The sequence below is a fragment of the Terrapene carolina genome, unplaced genomic scaffold (genome assembly GCF_002925995.2).
Source record: "Terrapene carolina triunguis isolate 2854851 unplaced genomic scaffold, T_m_triunguis-2.0 Scaffold402, whole genome shotgun sequence".
NCBI classification, from domain to species: domain Eukaryota; kingdom Metazoa; phylum Chordata; order Testudines; family Emydidae; genus Terrapene; species Terrapene triunguis.
Genome location: NW_020664753.1, coordinates 1,329,188 through 1,347,550, shown reverse-complemented (window position 1 = coordinate 1,347,550; position 18,363 = coordinate 1,329,188). Strand labels below are relative to the sequence as shown.

Genomic DNA, 18,363 nt, shown 5'->3' with positions numbered 1-18,363 from the left:
TTTAATTACGCTGCGGAAATCCCCAGGCAGCTGGTTCCTGCTTCATTCTGCTGGAGCAGCTCAAAGCAGGTGGGACAGGAGTCAGGATCTGGCCCATGGTGTCTCCTGGTAAATAAAAGTCAGGAACCAAGCATGCCCTTTCACCTTTATTTTTCTGCACTTCTGTTGCTTTGGGGCCCATTCACTGGTTTAGGAGAAACAGCAGGTCCTCTCCACCTAACACCGAGCAAACCCTTAAATGAAGAGAACTGCAGTGAGGGGAAGAGCTGTTTATTGGTTTGGGCTGGACGCTGTAAGAGTTGGATGGACAGACTCTGTGTGACACTGCCACCTTTGTGTGACCCGTGGAAGCTGCCTCTTCATCGCCACTCCGCTTGGTTATCCTTTGCTGTGGAGTTGGGCGTCATGAGGGAAGAAAAGTTTGGCTTCCTCAGAGAGGTGGGCACCGCGTTCTTCAGCTTGTTCAGCTTGTCCCTCTCCTCCTGGCACTTCTTCAGACAGGGGCCACACAGGTCTTTCTCGTCCACCAAGTACAGGGCTTCGATGCGCTTGATGGTGTCAATTAACAGTTCCTCCTCTGTTGGCTGGGGGAAGGGGTTCCGCTTCACGTTCATCTTCTTGAGCTTGGGGAGCTTTGCCACACTGTTGGGGATGGTTGTCAGGTAGTTGTCAAAGAGGCCCACATCCTGGAGCTCCTTCAGGGCCCCAAGAGTGGTGGGTAGGTTGTCGATCTGGTTCAAGCCCAGGTTGAGGGTGCGCAGGTTCTTCAGCTGACTCAGCTCCACTGGCAGGCTCTTGGTGGTCAGCTTGTTGTTGCAGATGTTGAGGTAGAAGAGGTTCTGGAGCATGCCGATCGTCTCTGGCAGCTTCTCGATCTGGTTGCTGTGCAAGTCCAGCCAGCGCAGGTTTTGGAACTTCTCGATGAAGTCTGGGATTTTCTTGATCATGTTCCTGCTCAGATCCAGCTCGTCCACGTCAGCCAGCTTGAGGATGCACTTGGGGAAGGTGGTGATGCCCATCTTGCTCAGGTCAAGGCGGCGTTTCCCATCAAACGTGATCTTGATGGAGTTTTTGGCAACTTTCAAGGTGACTTTTTTCCCTTTGGGGCCTTTTGCTTTCCCCTTGGCCATTTTTCCGCTGGGGGAAGAGAAGTGCGTCAGATTATGTCAGCAAGGAGTGTTCAGATGGAGGGGCCCAAGTGAAATCTTCTGAGGTTGCTTGCTGTTAAACCCTGGTTCAGAATAAAATGTGACCTCGTTAGAAGTTAACACATGACCACTGGACTCTTTAAAGTCATAACATTTCCCTTAGGGGCATGAGTTCTCCACCTGGAGGGCATGATTCCCAGGGGTGTCATACATAGGTGTCGGGGTTATGACCCAGTGCAGAGGAGGTTTTGAACCACTGGTCTGTGGTGTCCCAGGGTTTTAGTGATGGAGTATGGGGACTCTGGAGCCTTTCACCACTAGGGTGCTGGTTTCAGTCCAGCCTGTGCTGATAGGGGATAAAAATGATTGCCACCCATTAGCTCTTTGGTGGCCTGTGTGAAATAAGTGGTGGGTCTCAGTCCAGCCCCCAGGGGGCACTTGTCTACCTCACAAAAACACATCATCCAAAAAGGTATTAATTAGATCAGACGCTTTGGAGACCAACTGGCCATACTCCTTAGAGAGCAAGTATGTAGCTGCGCCCTCTTCCCTCGGTGCAGCCTGGTTACACAGGCTGGGCAGAGGGACCAGGATTGGGCCCTAGGCCCCCGTTCAGCAAAGTACTTTAGGCATATGCTTAAGAGCTTTGCCGAATTGGGGCCTTGAGTCCTCGTCAAAGTAAACATAATAACAGAGCTAAATCCGGCGCTATTTTGTACACCTTCCTGTTTCCATTGACTTTAACAGTGCTACAGCCAACGTAAGTCTAGACACAATTTGATCTAATGCTTTACAATGAAATTGTTACCTTGGGACCATAAAAGAGACTTTTAAAGAAAAGAATGTCTCTGTTCCCTAAACAGCACCCGCAGCTGCCCTTCCTGTATGCAGAGAGATGGCACTGCCCAGCAAGGATGCTGCAGGTAGAGCGTACCCCTAGGGAGCACAGGATAGGGTGTCCTAGCAGTTCAAAATGCTTTGAGATCAGCTGAGAGGTGATGCTACAGAAGGGCAACAGGAAAGGCTATAAAACCCTTATAAGTCCTGATCCAATGCCCATTGGAGTCAATGGAAACCTTTGGCTGTACCTATTGTGACACTGGTGGGCAGATTTTCCAAAGACCTCTCCACCCAGATACTATGGTGACGGTCGGCGGTATAAAACACTAAGGCAGAACATCCAATCTACCTCCAATTGTGGAGTGCTTCTGAAAATCCAGCCCATAATAAAGGTCAGGGCTTTGCTGAATGGAGGCCTAGGTGGCTAATAATACACTGCAATCGCAGGGATGTCATTAGTAGGTCAGGTCATCAAAGGTAACTAACAATACACAGCAGCAGTAAAAGAAATAGGAGAATTCATTGGCAAGGAGCGACAGTGACTGTAGCTGCTGGGGAGCTGAGAGGAGCACAGGTTACAGCTGGCTAATCTCCAGCTGATCCGGGTGCTCCTATGTTTAATTGTAAAGAGTCAAATCACGGCTTTGATGAATGATTGTTTGGGAAGCAATATGGATTTGTCTACAATACACTTCTCCATTAGAAAGGCTTCATTACAAACCCTTCAGGCTTTTTGGCTACTCATTAATCATGTGCAAGTACATCAAGAGGGAGCTCAGACTGGAGATAAGACATATCGGCTCCTTTCAATTATATGCCGTAGCCCAAAACAATGCAAAGGCAGGGTATCTGCGCCAGTCACCCGCGCCCTGCCAGGCTTTCAGAAGTGAGACAGACTCTTCAGGAAGTTCGGGAAACAGCACTGGGTTTCAATCTTGCTGGGAGTTGAATGCATCTTTCGACCACTTTTATTTTTAATATTGTTAGATAGATTTCAGTGCCTTTATCAGTCTAGCCCCATACACACCCATCACTCTATCCATCTATTGTGCTTCTCTACCACGGTAGTCTTTACTGCATTGATCTTTACCCACCCCTGTGAGCTAAGGCAGGGCTGTTATCACCATTGTACAGATGGGAAACTGAGGCACAGAGAGACTGGGGGACTTGCCCAAGGTCACACAGGAAGTCAACGGCAGGGCAGGGACTTAAACTCTGGTCTCCCATATCCCAGCAATCAAAGTGTATGTATTGGTGTTAGCCCAGGAGGGAGGGGGTGGAGTTAATCTCCAAGGGGAACAAGGGATGATGTCAGGATAACCACAGTGAGCCATGTTCATCCCTAGTGACACTCCACTGACTGTAGGGGATGAATTTTGGCCTCATCCTTCCCTGTGTTACTCATAACACCTCAGAGTCCAAGCTCGGCCCAAGCTGCACTGTCCTGGGGAGAGGCTAGGAGGGGGAGGTACCAGGACCCTGGATGCTCTAGGAGGGGGACTTTCAAGTTAACCTTTCAAGTTTCCCTCAAATTATCCCCTCAAGGGTGAGGGCTTCCAGGGCCCCAAAGAAGGCAGGCAGTGTGGCTTCCCAACCCAGCTGATCCTTAGGGGCTGTGGAGAAGGGGTCACCCAGGATCCTGTGTAGGATGTCAGTGCTGTCGCTATGGTATCCTTCCCCAACCCCCATGGCAAAGCCCTCACTATGGCTGTGCAGTAGGGTATTAGCAAGTCAGCCAAGGACGAACCTGCCCCTCTAGGGCTGGGCCTCCATTCCCATTTTGATTTCCAATAAGACAGGCCTGTGTCCTTATTGCACTGTGGTGGCGAAGGGTCTTACACTGCTGCCCCCTCATACTAGGAAATTGGCTGGCTGTCTGAGCAGAGGAGAGTTTTGTGGAGCTGCCCTGGAGGCATCGCTCTGTTGCACCATCATGGAAGTAGCTGGAGGGTGCCCAAAAGAGAGGATGGAGAGAGGCTGATGCTGCCCTCAGTGACAGCTGTTTGCTGACATCTGTGATGTTACATAGGCATTGCTACGGGCAGGGTCTGGCCCCCAGACTAATTCAGTCTGAATGCTGCTCCTGACAATAAGAGATTTTAACAGCCAAACCCAATTCCTGTAAGGAATTAGGGCAAAATCCTCTCCTGACTGTGCAGGGGGAGCAGTGCCAGCCACATGGGAGATCTCCGAGCCTCCTGCTAGCACAAGACGGGTTCAATCAGCGCTGTGTGTGGCAGGGCCCATCTTAGACTGCAATGAAAGATGCATCCGCGCTGGGCAGCTAGCCACCCCCCTCAGGCACAGCCTGTGGACTCTGCTGCAGAGTTCTGTGCTAGTGTTCTCTTGGACTCCAGGTTCCAGTCCCACCCAGGCGAAGAGGCTCTCTGTACCCCCGCCCCTTGTCATTAATGCTGGTTGACTAGAGCAGGAGTTAGTGGGTGCTATCCATACTTGGGAACAGTAGAGGGAACTAGAGTGAGGAAAGCAAGGTGGCTGGGGCTGTTACTTGAATAATGAATCCAGTTTAACCCTTCTGGATGCCTGTGCATCGATGCCCTTGGCTGGGTCATTTGTAGGGATTGAATTTGTGACCTTTTGGGGCTGGATGCATAAGCCTCTCTTGCTCAAGATAAAGAACCAGCTGCATTTGCTGGAAGGCAGCAACTGACTCATAAACCTCATTGTGTGATTCGGAGGGGGACAAAGACACACACTGGGTTAACGTGGGTAGTACTCGGGTTCAGATTTGTAAAGGTATTTAGGTGCCTATCTGCATCTTTAGGCATCTTAAAAAATATGGCCCATCATTGCTTCAATCAAAAGGCAATATGCCCCCTCCTCCCCCTGCATGCATCCCCATCACAGGATCTAGCTCCAGGGAGCATCTGGAATCTCTGAGAGATGTTTCCTTTGTAGTAACGTAATGGCTGGGTTTCATACTTATAACAACTGTGATTTCCGAGCCCGCCGACAAGGCTGAGCATTAGAGCTCTTCCGAAGTTCTGGGGTGAGGAGGCAGCCCAAATGGGATGGAAAGCTTTCCTCTCCGCACGATGGTAAACTAATTAGCAGCCTTTCACAGGTCTGCGGTTGGAGATAATGGGAGCTTGTTTAGCCACGTCTGGGTCTGGTTCGAGCTGAATAAAAGGGCTCCAACTCCTTAGCTATTGACATTAAAAATTCAGGAATGGCAGGGGACAGCCTGCGGTGGCTGTTAATTATAAATATTCGATATCACAATTACACTCCCGGGGAGGAGCTGGAGAGTTCAGGCTGGAGACTCATGCCCTGCCACCTGAACAAAGAATCGGGAGCACAACGGAACTTTCTTTTAGCAAACTTTCTTTCTTTGATCATCCTTTGTGTTCTCCCTCTGAGTTAATGTGGAACCTGGGCCTAGGCAGCACTGCTGGAGGTGCTGACTTGCCAACGAAGCTCCTGAGCATAAACCCCCTTTTATCCACACTCCCTGGCTAGATTGGGCCTTTAAGGCACAGGGCTGAGTGGCAGATGGTGCGGAGCTGTGCTGCCTAGAGGGGTTGTGCTTCCGGGTTGTCAAACCTATCTACCTGTTGTTGCATGCAGAACGATGGTGCGCAGGATGCACCCAATGCAAAAAGTCTGTTTAGGTAAGAACCTTGGCTCTGCCTCCTTTGGGGTGGTGCAGGAAGGGAAAAGACCTTATGCTCGCTGAAGCATTGGGACTATGATTCTGATTGATTGGCTCCCAGGAAGGGTGTGTAATGGGACTCCTTGTTCCTTCCCAGCCCCTACACACCTGTGCAGGGCCAGGTATATGACATAGCTGCTTAGACCCCTCTGATGGGTGAGTGGGAGCTGAACCGTCCCCAGCCACCAGGAGAATGCAGATCCTCTCTTGGTCCTGACGCTCTCTGTGCTGCCCCGTCCCCAGTCTCCCCTTTCTCAGCAAAACACTCAGGGGATCAGCCCCTCTGCCCAGTCACCTCCCGCACAGTACTTCGTAGAGGTCTCCCCACTTAAGAGTCTCCTCCCACATCAGGCTCCCTGAGCCCAGTGCTGACTTGGTCCCTGGAGCTCGCTCAATAAATGCGCTTTCTCTGGCTGCGGCAGTAACTCCTCCTCTACACCAAGACTCCTTCATCTCCCACAAATCCCGTGGGTGCATTTCTGCTCCCTGCCCCTCGCGCCGCCTTTGACCTTAGCTACCACTTGACCCTGCTTAGGCTCACTCAGCTGTACATATCTTTCAAGGCCTTTAAGGACTCCTTCCTTTCCATCTTCTTTGGTCTCTTCCCATCCCCCTTCCTGTGCTGATTTTAGTTCATCTCCTTGGGGCAGGCGACATATCCATAACTGGATCACATGGCTGACCCTACGTAAATAATAGCTATACAGGTACGGAGCCCATGGGTAAATCTTTCCCTTTCGTGTGCTGTAACTTAGACTTGCCAAATACAAGAGATCAGCTACTGAGCTACCCATTCTCTAGAAATCTGGTGGCTCAGAGCTACCTTTTGTTTGCTTTGTGCCTAGACACTACAGTGACTGGGCCTATAGACTGACCTGAGATTGATACACGATCAAAAGCCAAACCAGGTGCCGTTTGTGTTTTGCATTATGCCCTTCGCGCCCTAGCTGGCAGGTACTGCAAATCATAGTAGGATTCATTTTCCTGCTTACTGTTTCTTGTTGTCGGCTACAACTTAATATGAAGGAGAGATTAATTCACTGACTCTCTTAAACACGGTTTCTGCTAACAAGGACTGGCTTAGATTAAATGGATCCTGTTAGCAAGCAGGAACTGCAGCTCCCTTTAAATTCCCTTAATTTTCCACACTGCTTCAGAACAACCCTGTTAACCTGCAGCACAAACACTGACAGCCCCCCCTCCCCCCAGAAAAAAGTAAAGAATATTTCATCTAAACAAGTCTCTGGAATTGCAACGGTGCTATATAGAGCTGTATGAGATCTTACCGGCTGGCACCTAGGAAGCATCTACGCCAGATGCGTACACATCGCAAGCTGCCTGCTTTGTCTGTTTAGCAGAATGAGCTTCCATGCTCTGTCAGTGTGCAGTTGTCTTCTATCTAGTCTTCTCTGAATAGTGAATTAGTCCTTCTCCTGGTTTGTAAATAAAACCCCAGTGTGCAGGGGAAGCCTGGGCAGATTTGCTTTTCGCAGGCCTGCAAATTCTAAAGTCCGACTTCCTTTTTTTTAAACGGCAACCTTTCGAGAAATCATTGTTTGTGTGTGGGGGGGGGGGGGGGGGTTGTGTTCGAAGGACTTACCCAGCTACAGTGTCACCCTATTCAACTCTCCTTCCACAGCCTGTGAAACTTTTGTTCCTAAGCAACCGGAATCCCAGGTCCTTGGAGATCATTAGCATAATGTTTTGTTCCAACATGCAGGTTCAGACGAGAGCCGGAAAGGACTCATCGGCATGCAGGTCCTGGAAATGTTAGATTTGGATTTATGCAGAGAAGGAGACCATTGCAACTGGGTTAGGAAAGGAGAAGGGGATCGAACTGTTTGCTAGCTGGGTGCATTAGCTGTGGGTTTCAGTTATTTGGCCATTTCATCAGACTCTGCTGTAGTGCAGGTGGGAGGTGTTTGCTATGTGTAGTTCTGATCTTACAATATCATCCCCTATGTTGATCCATGGCAACCCAGCTAGGCAAGTAGACACAGCAGGGAGTAGACATGGCACAGAAAATGACCACAAAGTAACCCCAATGCTGCAGCAGTTGGTATGAGCTGCCATCTGTATGGAGCTGCCTCTGATCTCCTCAGAACGGAGTTATTCATTCCACCATGCCTCCCTGGGGGAGCTTCTCTTGTTATGACGTGTGAATTTACCATAATTCTTCTCTTAGGCCTAGGGTAACAAGCTTTTGCTTTCCATGGCCGGGTATGATGGCTTCAAAGTGGAAACAAGAAATCACTGGGGAAAAGAAATAGCTCTGATTTAAGTATGTTGTGCAAGGGGCTGACGGAGGTGCTGTCTTTCACATGAGGTGTAAAACCAGGGAACTGTTTGAAACATTTGTGGTCATTAAAGATCCCAGGATGGTTTGGGCATGAAAAGGTTTAGTGTTAACGCTGGTGTGCTTGCCAGGTTCCAGCACTGGTGAATATAGTCTGCCTACATCCCACTGCTAGTTACTGTATACACAGTATACTTGACTGCCTGTGCTTCTCTGCACTGTGGCTGGATGCTACATTTCAGTAGTGGAAAAGGTACCCCTATGCCTGTATAAGTTTGTAAAAGGCCTGTGGTGTCAAAGGCATTCTGTAAATATAAGATATACTTTTGTACCACTCAAGGGTCTCAGCACAGTCTGACCAAAATGAGTTAAGCCTCACCACAGTCTTGTGAGGTGGGGCGATAGCATGAGCCTCATTTTGTGAAGAGGTAAACTGAGGCACAGAGCAGTCATTATCCAACTCAGGAATACAGCCACAGTCTTGTCACCTATCAAATAGGGATGATATTTCCCTAACTCTCAGGGAAGGGTTGGGAGGCTAAATTGACTGATGTTCATAAAGCACTATAAGATACTCAGGTGGAAGGTGCTACAAAAGTTCAAGCTTTTAAATTCTTATTCTTGTTATTTACATATTTAATATTTTCCCACCATCGTTGGAGTGGTGGAAGAATATCAGGGACAGGTAAACTGGAACAGTCAAACAACCCCAACCTTGCACCACTGCCCTCGTGTCACCTAAACTGAACCTTGCTGAGGCTTGAGGAAAAGCTGGCTAACTTTAAAGGGAAAGCAATTATTTCCATGCACCTCTACTCTTCTTGGTCGGTGCAGGGAGCAGAAGCTGGATTGTTGATATTCCAGGGAAAGGTCTGTTCGTAGAGTATTTTCAACCCAATGCAGAGCAGGTAAATACTGGAAATTCCTCAAGGAAGCTGCTGCTTATGAGAATTCCTGCCCTGTTTTGCAGACTTTAGAACTTCAGATAGTTGAGTAAAAACAACAGGAGTGAAATCCTGGCCCTACTGAAATCAGTGGGAGTTTTGCCATTGACTTCAGTAAGGGCAGAATTTTACCCCAGGGCTTTGATGAAACCTTTTGAGCTTTACCCATTGCTAATGCACAGAGAGCTCTGGCTGGCTATTATTATTAATGGAGATATCCTATCTCCTAGAACTGGAAGGGACCTTGAAAGGTCATCAAGTCCAGCCCCCTGCCTTCACTAGCAGGACCAAGTACTGATTTTGCCCCAGATCCCTAAATGGCCCCCTCAAGGATTGAACTCACAACCCTGGGTTTAGCAGGCCAATGCTCAAACCACTGAGCTATCCCTCCCCCCAAAGAAACAAGCACATGCCTAGCAGAGGATGGTTTCGATCCATCAACCTCTGGGTTATGGGCCCAGCACGCTTCTGCTGCGCCACTCTGCTGGTAGATATTTGCCCCATATCCCTAAATGGCCCCCTCAAGGATTGAACTCACAACCCTGGGTTTAACAGGCTGTAACTAGAGTGAGGTCACAGGCTGATCTTCGTTGGATAGGGATTCATTAATCACTCCATAGATAGCCCAGGCAAAAGTAAATCATCATGAGCACACATACATGGTGCTCAGATATTACAGTGATTAGCACCCTAGAAATAGCATACAGTACATGGACACTTCTGTTGAATCCAGGTAAACTCACCCCCTCAGAAAAGTTCAGCTATTTATGTTTATAAAGCTCCTGTCCCCCTTTCCTTTTTGGCACTAGCCCTGGATTTTGTTTTAAGTGCACTCACTGCTCTGTGGTAGCCGCTGATGATCTACTCTCAGCCTGCACTGTGTTAGCTGGGGAGATGTTGGCTGGAGGCACGTTGTTTGATGAAAGATGGTCAGGGAAGTAGGAGGAATTGTCTTGATCATCCCAGGCCTGTGGCCAATATTCTGTCCTCTGTGAGTCATCATGTTCTGGCACAGAATTCCAGAATCTTTGAGACTGGGAGGGGCTATCAAGTCTAGCCCGCTACATTCCAACAGGATGTGCCTGAGATGGGACTATCTAGACTTACCCTTGAGTACTTCCATGAGCATGGCTGACTCCTCAATCTCTTTAAATTCTGCAGCAACCACTTAGAACTGTGTGACACCAGCAGAGGTCTAAGTAGCCCCCGGAGAATCCCCATTAGCTGTTAGGAATATAGGGCCTGTGACACACAGCTCAACAGTTCTGTTTCCATCCATTAGAGGGCAGTGGCATACCTATGTAAATATATGTACACTTGGCCAATTTATTGCAATATCTAATATTTTAATCTCCCCCATAGAGTGGTGCCTCTTTAAAACTCTGAAGGACTGAAGGGTGCAGCAAGTTCATACGTTGCAGAACTCCTTCAGAATTCCCCACCAACGGGTTCGCCATGGACCCTCAATTAATGCAAGCAGCCCGGGCACCCCTGCCAACTCATCCACCCCTACGAGAAGCAGGTTGAACCAATCCTGCCTGCCAGCTGCTAAAACCCAACCTGATCCCTCCGTGACAGGCTCCCTAATCCAATCCCCCTACAGCCTCATAACCTGACAATAGACAAGCTCCTTAACCCCTCTCTCCCTCTCGTAGCATACAGTCTGCTTTCCTCCCTTCCAGAATGTGCTATGGGGTTTGCAGAAGTCTAGCCGAGGCGATGCACAAAACTCTGCAAAACCTACACATGGGAACGTGAGAACTGTGTGACAAATGGCAGGTGTTTATAATACCCCAATTTGCTATTTTAGAATTCCTAAATTCCTGGGCCAAATTCTACTCAGAATCAGTGGTGCAAATCCAAAGTAATCCCATTGCAGTCAGTGGAGTCCCTCCTGATTTACACCATGTAACGGAGAGCAGCATTTACCCTCTTGTCTTTAGGGCAAAGAGCCAAGAGCCATCCTCCCTTATCAGATGTGAATGACACTTGTTGTTTGCGTGCATGGTTGCTATAAACTTAACCTATGATTGGCTGGTCACGCAGGGGAACTAAACAAAGAAGTGTATGAGATTTAGGTCGGGAGACAGAATCAGTCCTAGATTTTATTGTTTGTTCAAAGAGATTAACCCATAATCCGCACTAAAAACATTGCCTAAGCAACAGGCAAATAATACTTATCCTTATTCTGAGACATTAGCTTGTCCAATAGAAATTATATAGCAAGATAATGATAGAGAGAGGGTTGGGTGAATAATTGATTTTTCAGTCTAAGGAAAAATTCATTTCACACCGAACAAAGTGTTTCATTTCATTTTTGAGTGTTTTTTACCTTTTTTTGGTAATTAAATCTTGCTATTTTTAACAGAACCCCATTTTGAAACAAAAATCAAAATGTTTCATTTAGTAAATGTAAAAATTAAACATTGTGACTTAATTTTTCTTTTCTTTTCTTTTGCCAAAACTATTTGACAAATTCTATCCAAAGCTGTATTTTGGGGGGGGGGGGAGGATGAATAAATTATTTGACAAAAGAAATTTCTTGGTTCCAATTATATAATCATTAGGGTCATGTTACAAGGATTTATTCCTGATAATTCATTAAATAAAAAGTGGTGGTGAAAGTAAAAAATTCTAGGTTTTCTCTTAGATCATTGATTTTATGGCCAGAAGGGACCATTATGGTAATCTACTCTGACCTCTCGCATGAAACACAGGCCAGAGAACTTTACCCAATAATTCCTGTTTCAAGCCCATAGCTGGAGTTGAGCTAGAACATATGATTTTATTTCTGGGGAGTTAGTAATTCTGTCTCTGAGAGGGTCACCATCCTGGGGCAATGTACTCATAAGAAAAAGCCCTTACTGCCCAACTGAATTGGCAGTACCACATGGCAGCACCTTGGCAGGTGACATCCGTCCAAGAACCAACCAGACACTACCCTACTTAACTTTTTGGATTTAACAAGAGCATAGCCCAAGGTAATAGGTTTGAGGGCACTGCTACTGAACAACATAATTGGTTTTGGTAGCTCCCCACTATTTAAATATATTCTACTCCTTGTTTTAATTTGCTCAGAACTCTTGATGCTTTCATCTTTTGGGCTGAAATTTCCCCGACTTGTAATCTTCCTCAGGGCTATTTTAAAAAAAATGAACAAAAGTTGCTGAGCATTTATGAGAGTGAAGAGGACAAGGAGGGGGGAAAATACACTTTCCCCATTATTAAAATACAAAAAACACAAACCTGGCAACCATTTTTTCAGAACTGCTCTAGGTCCAAAGTGGCTGGGGTGGGAAAGCAGAAATTGATTGGGAAATAGACTTTGTTAATGAGAAAAGCCTATTCAAAGGAAGTTGAGGTGCGGGAGAGGGATTGGAATATTAATGTAATTTCTTAGTCATTCTCCAGTGGTTTTGAAGCACATGGTGACAATAAAAACTTTGTTTCATGCAGGAAGAACATGGGAGGGGAAAAGACGATGCTCCAGAAGTGGCAGGTAAATGTAGACACATCTCTGGCTAACTCTCTGATAAGTAAAACCATGTCAGTAACTAGGATGGACCAACTCTCTCTGCCCTACTGCAGTGTACCAGGAACCCCAACAATACTGCTAAAAAGATAAACTTCATCTCGCAGGGCTTAAAGTCAATCTCTCACTATTTGGGATTGGGGTGAGACCCTTCATGGGGTGCAGATTAGCCCACACTGGGTTATTGCAGGTTCCTTGCACCTTCCGCTGAAGCAGCTGGTGCTGGCCACTGTTGGAGACAGGACACTAGGCTAGATGGACCTCGGACGTTAGTTCTTTGCTGCAGTGATGCCTAGGATGGCCACTCTAGTCAAGAGGGGATGTGTAGAAGGAGATCTCGGCAGGTGTAAATCAGCAAAGCTCCATTGTTTCACTGGAGTGACACCGTCCTACACCAGCTGAGTACCTGGACTGTAGCTTCCAGTGGCTACATGCCTCTGATAAAGATCTTGATGGCCATAGAAGACAGTGTAGAAATCCACGGTCTATATCACATTTGTCTCTGCAGGGTGTTTGCCAAGATTCTCCTGCACATGGATAACAATAAAACAGTTGTGTGTTTGGCTCTCCATCAAACCATATGAAAGCAATACAGTACCCTATTACATACATATAACACTAGAGCATTTAGTGGTTTCAGCCAGTATGCAAATTACATAGTCTGAAGAAGATCCAATGAGAAAACGTATTTAACATTTTGGTGAACTGATTATTATAAAATAGTAGCAGGCTGATGTAGGCTTGTGCTGATTTGAATAGAGGTTGCTGATTGATTATAGTATTTATAACACTGTGGCCCAGCTGAACAGGGGCTCCTTGGAGTTCTGAGAATGCTTCCAAAGTTTAAAAGCAGCTGCCGTCTCTGATGGCTCAGAATCCAGGCCAATGGGCATTGCTACCATCTGAGCATTGTTACCAGCTGAGAGCTCTTTGTAATGCATGCGAAATGAGCTGGTGGGTTCAGTCCAGTTTCTAGAGCACAGATGTCCAGATCTCAATGATTGTGCATGTGTGTGCACACAGCACCTAGCAAAGCACATGCCCTCGATCCCTGATTGAGCCCCCCTAGGTGCTCAACACAACACATATATTAATAATAATCATCACAAGAACTACCATTACAATTGGCACCCTTGCTGGTGTTTCAGCACAGAGATCACAAGAAGAATGAACTCCCCTCTCATGCAGAGGGGCGGTCTCTCCAAGTCAGGTTCAAGGCACTTTGCCCTGTGCACGCTGGGGACAAGGGGACAATGTGTGGGAAATGTGCATTGTCAATTTCCAGGCTGTATTTGTTTTGTGAATTAGTAAGGGGACTTCACTTGCCAGGACAGTCACTCTGGCACCATTCACAACGAACTGAAAGACCGAAACCGTGCAGTGGCTATGGGTAGTGAGTAGAGCTGGTATCTATTTTTTGTTCAAAACATTTAAATGAAAACTGGCTTTTTTGTCCAAATGGAAATTTCTGCTGGAAATGCCCAATTTTGAAGGCAATTTTCATGTTTTCATTGGAAACCCATAAACCATTTTTTTCTGTTGATGTTTTTCACCAAAAACCCAGAAGCTTTGTAAAGAAAAATTTTGGAGAAAATAGAAACTTTTTAATTACCAATAAAAATATTCCCATGTCCCGACTGGCTGTGCTAATGAGATGTGTTTAGACTGTGTGGGGTTGGCTCTTACTGATTAACATGGAGCCAAGAGCAGCTTCACCTTAGGGGTTTGTGATGGTTTTTCCCTGACATTGCAGAAGAGAGAGATCAGTAACTTTGACTACCTGATGTACCTGAACACGCTGGCCGGGCGCACATACAATGACTACATGCAGTACCCCGTGTTCCCCTGGATCCTGGCTGATTACCACTCCCAGGTGAGCTCTTCGTGCTTAGTAGTTTTTCTGTGCTTTCTGCAGTAGAAGCTATGCAAAGGGTTCTTCAGTGACGTGAATGCTGGGGTGGACCTAGTTCTAGAGCCCACTCCTGAGGTCTTGAGCCAGGGCTGGACTGTGCCAGAGAGTGGGCTCAGAACAGGGCCAGGGCTGTGACCCCTTCTCCTTCCTGCTCCTCCAAAGGGCTATGGAGGGAGCAGGCCCTGTGCTCCCCTGAGAGCAGGTACTGCTGCTTGTCCCTTCATGCAGGCTGTGCCAGTCTGGGTACATCTACACAGCAATCGGGAGGCACAATTGCAGCAAGTTGAGGCATACCCGATCTAGCTATGATTGAGCTAGCTCACTAAAAATAGAGGTGTAGCCACAGCAGCACGGGCCAGCTGCCCAAGTACAGTACTCTCTGGGACCGTAGAGACATGGGCAGCTGGCCTGTGTCATCACGGCTTCATAGCTATGTATTGCGAGCTAGCTCAGTCCAAGCTAGCACATGTATGCCTACGCGTGCTGTCCTGATTGCAATGTGAACGTACCCTCCGGGTGGGAGGCTCCTTGCACACACTGCACTCTCAGAGGCACACGCCCTCTGCTTCCAAGGATCCTTCCCTCTCCCTTGGGAGGGGGATCTTGGTAGCATTGAACCTCTGCCCAGAAAGGCAGATATGCTGCGGTTTCAGCACTATTTGCTGGGGTCACTCCATGAACCAACCAGCAAAGGGGTGATGCCTGAAGGCAGGGCTCATCCTCTTTCCCCAGGGACTGAGGGCGTCATTTCTACCAGCTTATACCAGCCCAAGGCTTAGCTTCCTGTGACGCATCTCCCAGTTTGCAGTGGCCATACTGACATCCTGCACGGGGTTAACGCAGTTCCCACAGAGTAATGGGGAGGCGTTCCATGCTGGTGAGGGCGTTACACCGGGCTTGAAGGGGTGAACACCGAGCTCAGCGAATTCCCCTGGCTGCAGGTGTGGCTGACGCAGCTAAGCCGACGCAGCTAGGCAGGTCACAGAGCTGAGCCTGGTCAGTGGGGTTCCAGAAGAGTTCAGCTGCTCCCCGACCCCCAATGTTTGCCTTGCAGATGCTGAACCTTGCTAGCCCCCAGACGTTCCGAGACCTTTCCAAGCCCATGGGAGCTCAGACACTGGAAAGGAAACGCAAATTTATCCAGCGCTACCATGAGGTGGAGAAGAGCGAAGGTGAGTGCTTTCGGAGAATCACGGAAAGTACAAATCCAGCTCCCACTGAACCCCTTGAATGATGGGTGAATTCCTAGGGAGATGTCACCTGCGGGAGGACCAGTTGATTTCCAGGGCTTGGGGAGAGCCAGAAGAGGGAGGGCCTCGGGTTCCTGGGACATGCCTCCTACAAGGAGTGACTCCCATCCTGTCCCCCCTCCCGATGTGTCCTGCACTGCTAGATCCCGTCCCCACCCTCAGGCCAGAGACCAGTATTGGGGCAGGAGGCTTAGCAGCAGAGGCCATCTGCCCAGCGAGGGTCCTTGCACACATCCTGGATGATAGCTACAGTGGGGGATTGGGGGAAGTGAGGCAATTTGGCCCCTGGGGAGTGGGGCTTTGCTGGGGAACAGGATGATGTGGGAGAGAATAAGGATGGGGTGCGGAGCTTAAAGTGGGCTGAAAAATGTCTGTGCACTGGGGGAGAGGGTCTATCATTTTCTACTAAAATGAAAACAACATCACCTCTGCCTGTCCCCCATCCCACAGCAACTCTGCCCCCCCACCTCCCCAACCGTCCTGCCCCCTCATCTGCTCTGCCCTTTCCAGCCTCGCCACTGTTCCCCTTGCAGCTCCTGGGGTTCTTCAGCCCCCTCTCAGGCTGGGTGGGCTGCAGCGAGGTCCCTTCTCCCCCTTCCAGGCAGGGATGGAGGGGGAAGGAGAAGGATAAAGGCCTCAAAGGAGGGGAGGGGGAAGGAACCACCCTAGCTGCTGGATTCTTTCCCCCCACCCCCAAGAATAGCTTTGGCCCTTGGGGGAAGGGGAGAATTGCTTCCTGCTTCCTGCAGCAGCTCTGGCTGGCTGCTTGTACCCCGAGAGGCAGGGCTGAAATGTGCACCCCGCCAGGGACCCGGCTCAGAGGTAGACATTTTATATTTGCCAGTTCTGCACCCCTTTTGACCTGGCACACTTTAAGCACTGGGGGGATGGAGGAGGAGCAGGCAGGATGGCATGGAAGGAGGAGGGCATTCAGGATCTAGCTCCACAAATGTTAAGGCACCTGTCACTGTGGTATCTGCATCATTCGCTGGGCCGTAGGGATTACATGGGACTCCATCCAGTCCTTATGTGGCCATGTGGCTGATCACTGTGGGATTAACCCTCTTGCAAATGCAACAAAATAGCACCTAAGGACCCCAGGGACATCAAGGGGCACGGGGTGAGCCACATAGACCCTTTAGGGCCTCTGCTCGCCTCTGGTATTACATTCGAAGTGTGTGCAATCACATGTAAAGGGGATATGCACACGTAGCCAGGTTGCAGTGTACCTGCCTGGTTGTGTGTGCACACATCCCATCTGGCATGCCCTTGCACATGGATCTTTGCACACCTATTTTTCAAACGCTGTCCCCCACAATTGTGTTATGGTAATTTGCAGCTGTGCCTTCAAATGGCAATGTTTCAAACTGAGACCCGATCACCTCTAATTTACAGGAGACCCGTCGGCCCAGTGTCACTATTGCACCCACTACTCGTCGGCCATCATAATAGCGTCGTACTTGGTCCGAATGGAGCCATTTACGCAGACCTTCTGCGCTCTTCAGGTAAGAGGACACCGCATTTAGCCTCTCTCATATGGAGCAGGTTCAGCTCTTCTATGCTACATGGAACATGAGAGCTGATTCCAGCCACTGGCTAATGAGCTGCCCATTCGTTCTTATGTCACAAGTGAAGTCTGGGATTGGTGGAGGCCCCATCCTGTTCCTATTGAACTCACTGGCAAAGCCTTAATGGGAGCAGGATCAGAGGTGTGTATATATTATATTCTAACAGAGGGTCCAGTCATAGGAGGGGGGAGCCTAGATTATCCATCACAATACCCTGACGTGTGTGTACTGGGATGGGACGGTAGCCAGCACTGGGCCTTACACACCCATCCCAGTGCACCTGTTATGCCCCTTGGGGCCTGTAGGGATACGTCTGCACTGCACTAAAAAACCTGCAGTGCCGAGTTTCAGCGGCCGGGTCAATTGACTCGGGCACATGGAGCTTGGGCTTTGGTGCAAAAATTTGCAGTGTAGAGGTTTGAGCTTGGGCTGGAGCATAGGCTCTGAGACCCACCCCCTTCCGCTGACCAGGCCCGTCTGTGGCCATGCTGCAGGTCTTTTATTGCAGTGGATGCATACTCTAAAACCAGGCATGATGGGAAATGTAGTTTGCCCGGTCGGGACTGAAAATCTGGAGGTCACATGACCAGGGAAGGCGGTGCCCACGTTTGGGAAACTCTATAAGGCAAAGCCTGAGCTCACCACAAGAGCTAAGGGCTCAGACAAGAAGACCCGGTGAGGGTTTTTTTGTTTGCTGTGCCTGGCCATGACTCCTTTTGTTTGGTGGTAAAGCGAACTCTGAGGAAAGAGGTGATGTCGTTTGTCTCAGGAGCTTCCTTTTACCTTCCCTGGCTGGTGAACTGGCCCGTGGGCCTGCTTATTCAAGGGCATCCTGTTCAACAAGTGGCTGGGGTCACACCTTCAAGGACAGCGAGGTCCTTGCAGTTCACTGCTATGCACCTGGAATTTTGATGCTGTTTGCCTGGGGTCGGGGAGAGGACCTGGGACAAGGTATTTTAGGGCGGCTCCCAGGTAAACTGCATGTCTTTATGGTACAGTCTGCTCAGGGGCAGCTGGGCTGAGCTTTCGGGCTGTGGTGCTCGGGCGCCCAGGGACTGTTGTGTGGCGGAGGAGGGCTGGCCGCATCCCTCTCCAATTGCTTTGCTGCAGCTCTGCTTTGTTTTTTTTTTCTTTTAATGAGGTAATGGAAATAATGTGCTGTGTTAATTAAGCAATAAACCCCATGAAATCGGTTGTTCC

General features: G+C 48.7%; 2 protein-coding genes and 1 non-coding gene across 3 annotated transcripts in view; 1 reads left to right on the top strand and 2 right to left on the bottom strand.

Annotated features, from left to right (window-relative positions):
• WDFY4 (WDFY family member 4) overlaps positions 1-18,363 on the top strand; it is a 230,467-nt gene that overhangs the window by 165,294 nt on the left and 46,810 nt on the right. The window contains exons 47-50 of the mRNA XM_026658165.2: positions 12,358-12,400; positions 14,187-14,306; positions 15,400-15,517; positions 16,991-17,100. Of these exons, the coding sequence (XP_026513950.1) occupies positions 12,358-12,400; positions 14,187-14,306; positions 15,400-15,517; positions 16,991-17,100 (391 nt within the window). The remainder of the gene's footprint in view (positions 1-12,357; positions 12,401-14,186; positions 14,307-15,399; positions 15,518-16,990; positions 17,101-18,363) is intronic.
• LRRC18 (leucine rich repeat containing 18) lies at positions 181-7,205 on the bottom strand. Its single transcript, XM_024210370.1, has 2 exons — positions 6,948-7,205; positions 181-1,231 (listed from the first exon to the last, which is right to left on the bottom strand). The coding sequence occupies exon 2, from the start codon at positions 1,128-1,130 to the stop codon at positions 360-362; it is 771 nt and encodes a 256-aa protein (XP_024066138.1). The 5' UTR covers positions 1,131-1,231; positions 6,948-7,205; the 3' UTR covers positions 181-359.
• TRNAM-CAU lies at positions 9,316-9,387 on the bottom strand. Its single transcript has one exon. It is a non-coding gene; the product is annotated as a tRNA-Met (tRNA).

What these genes read in the sequence shown, in the direction of transcription:
- LRRC18 (XM_024210370.1), bottom strand. Translation starts at nt 1,130, where the DNA reads ATGGCCAAGGGGAAAGCAAAAGGCCCCAAAGGGAAAAAAGTCACCTTG.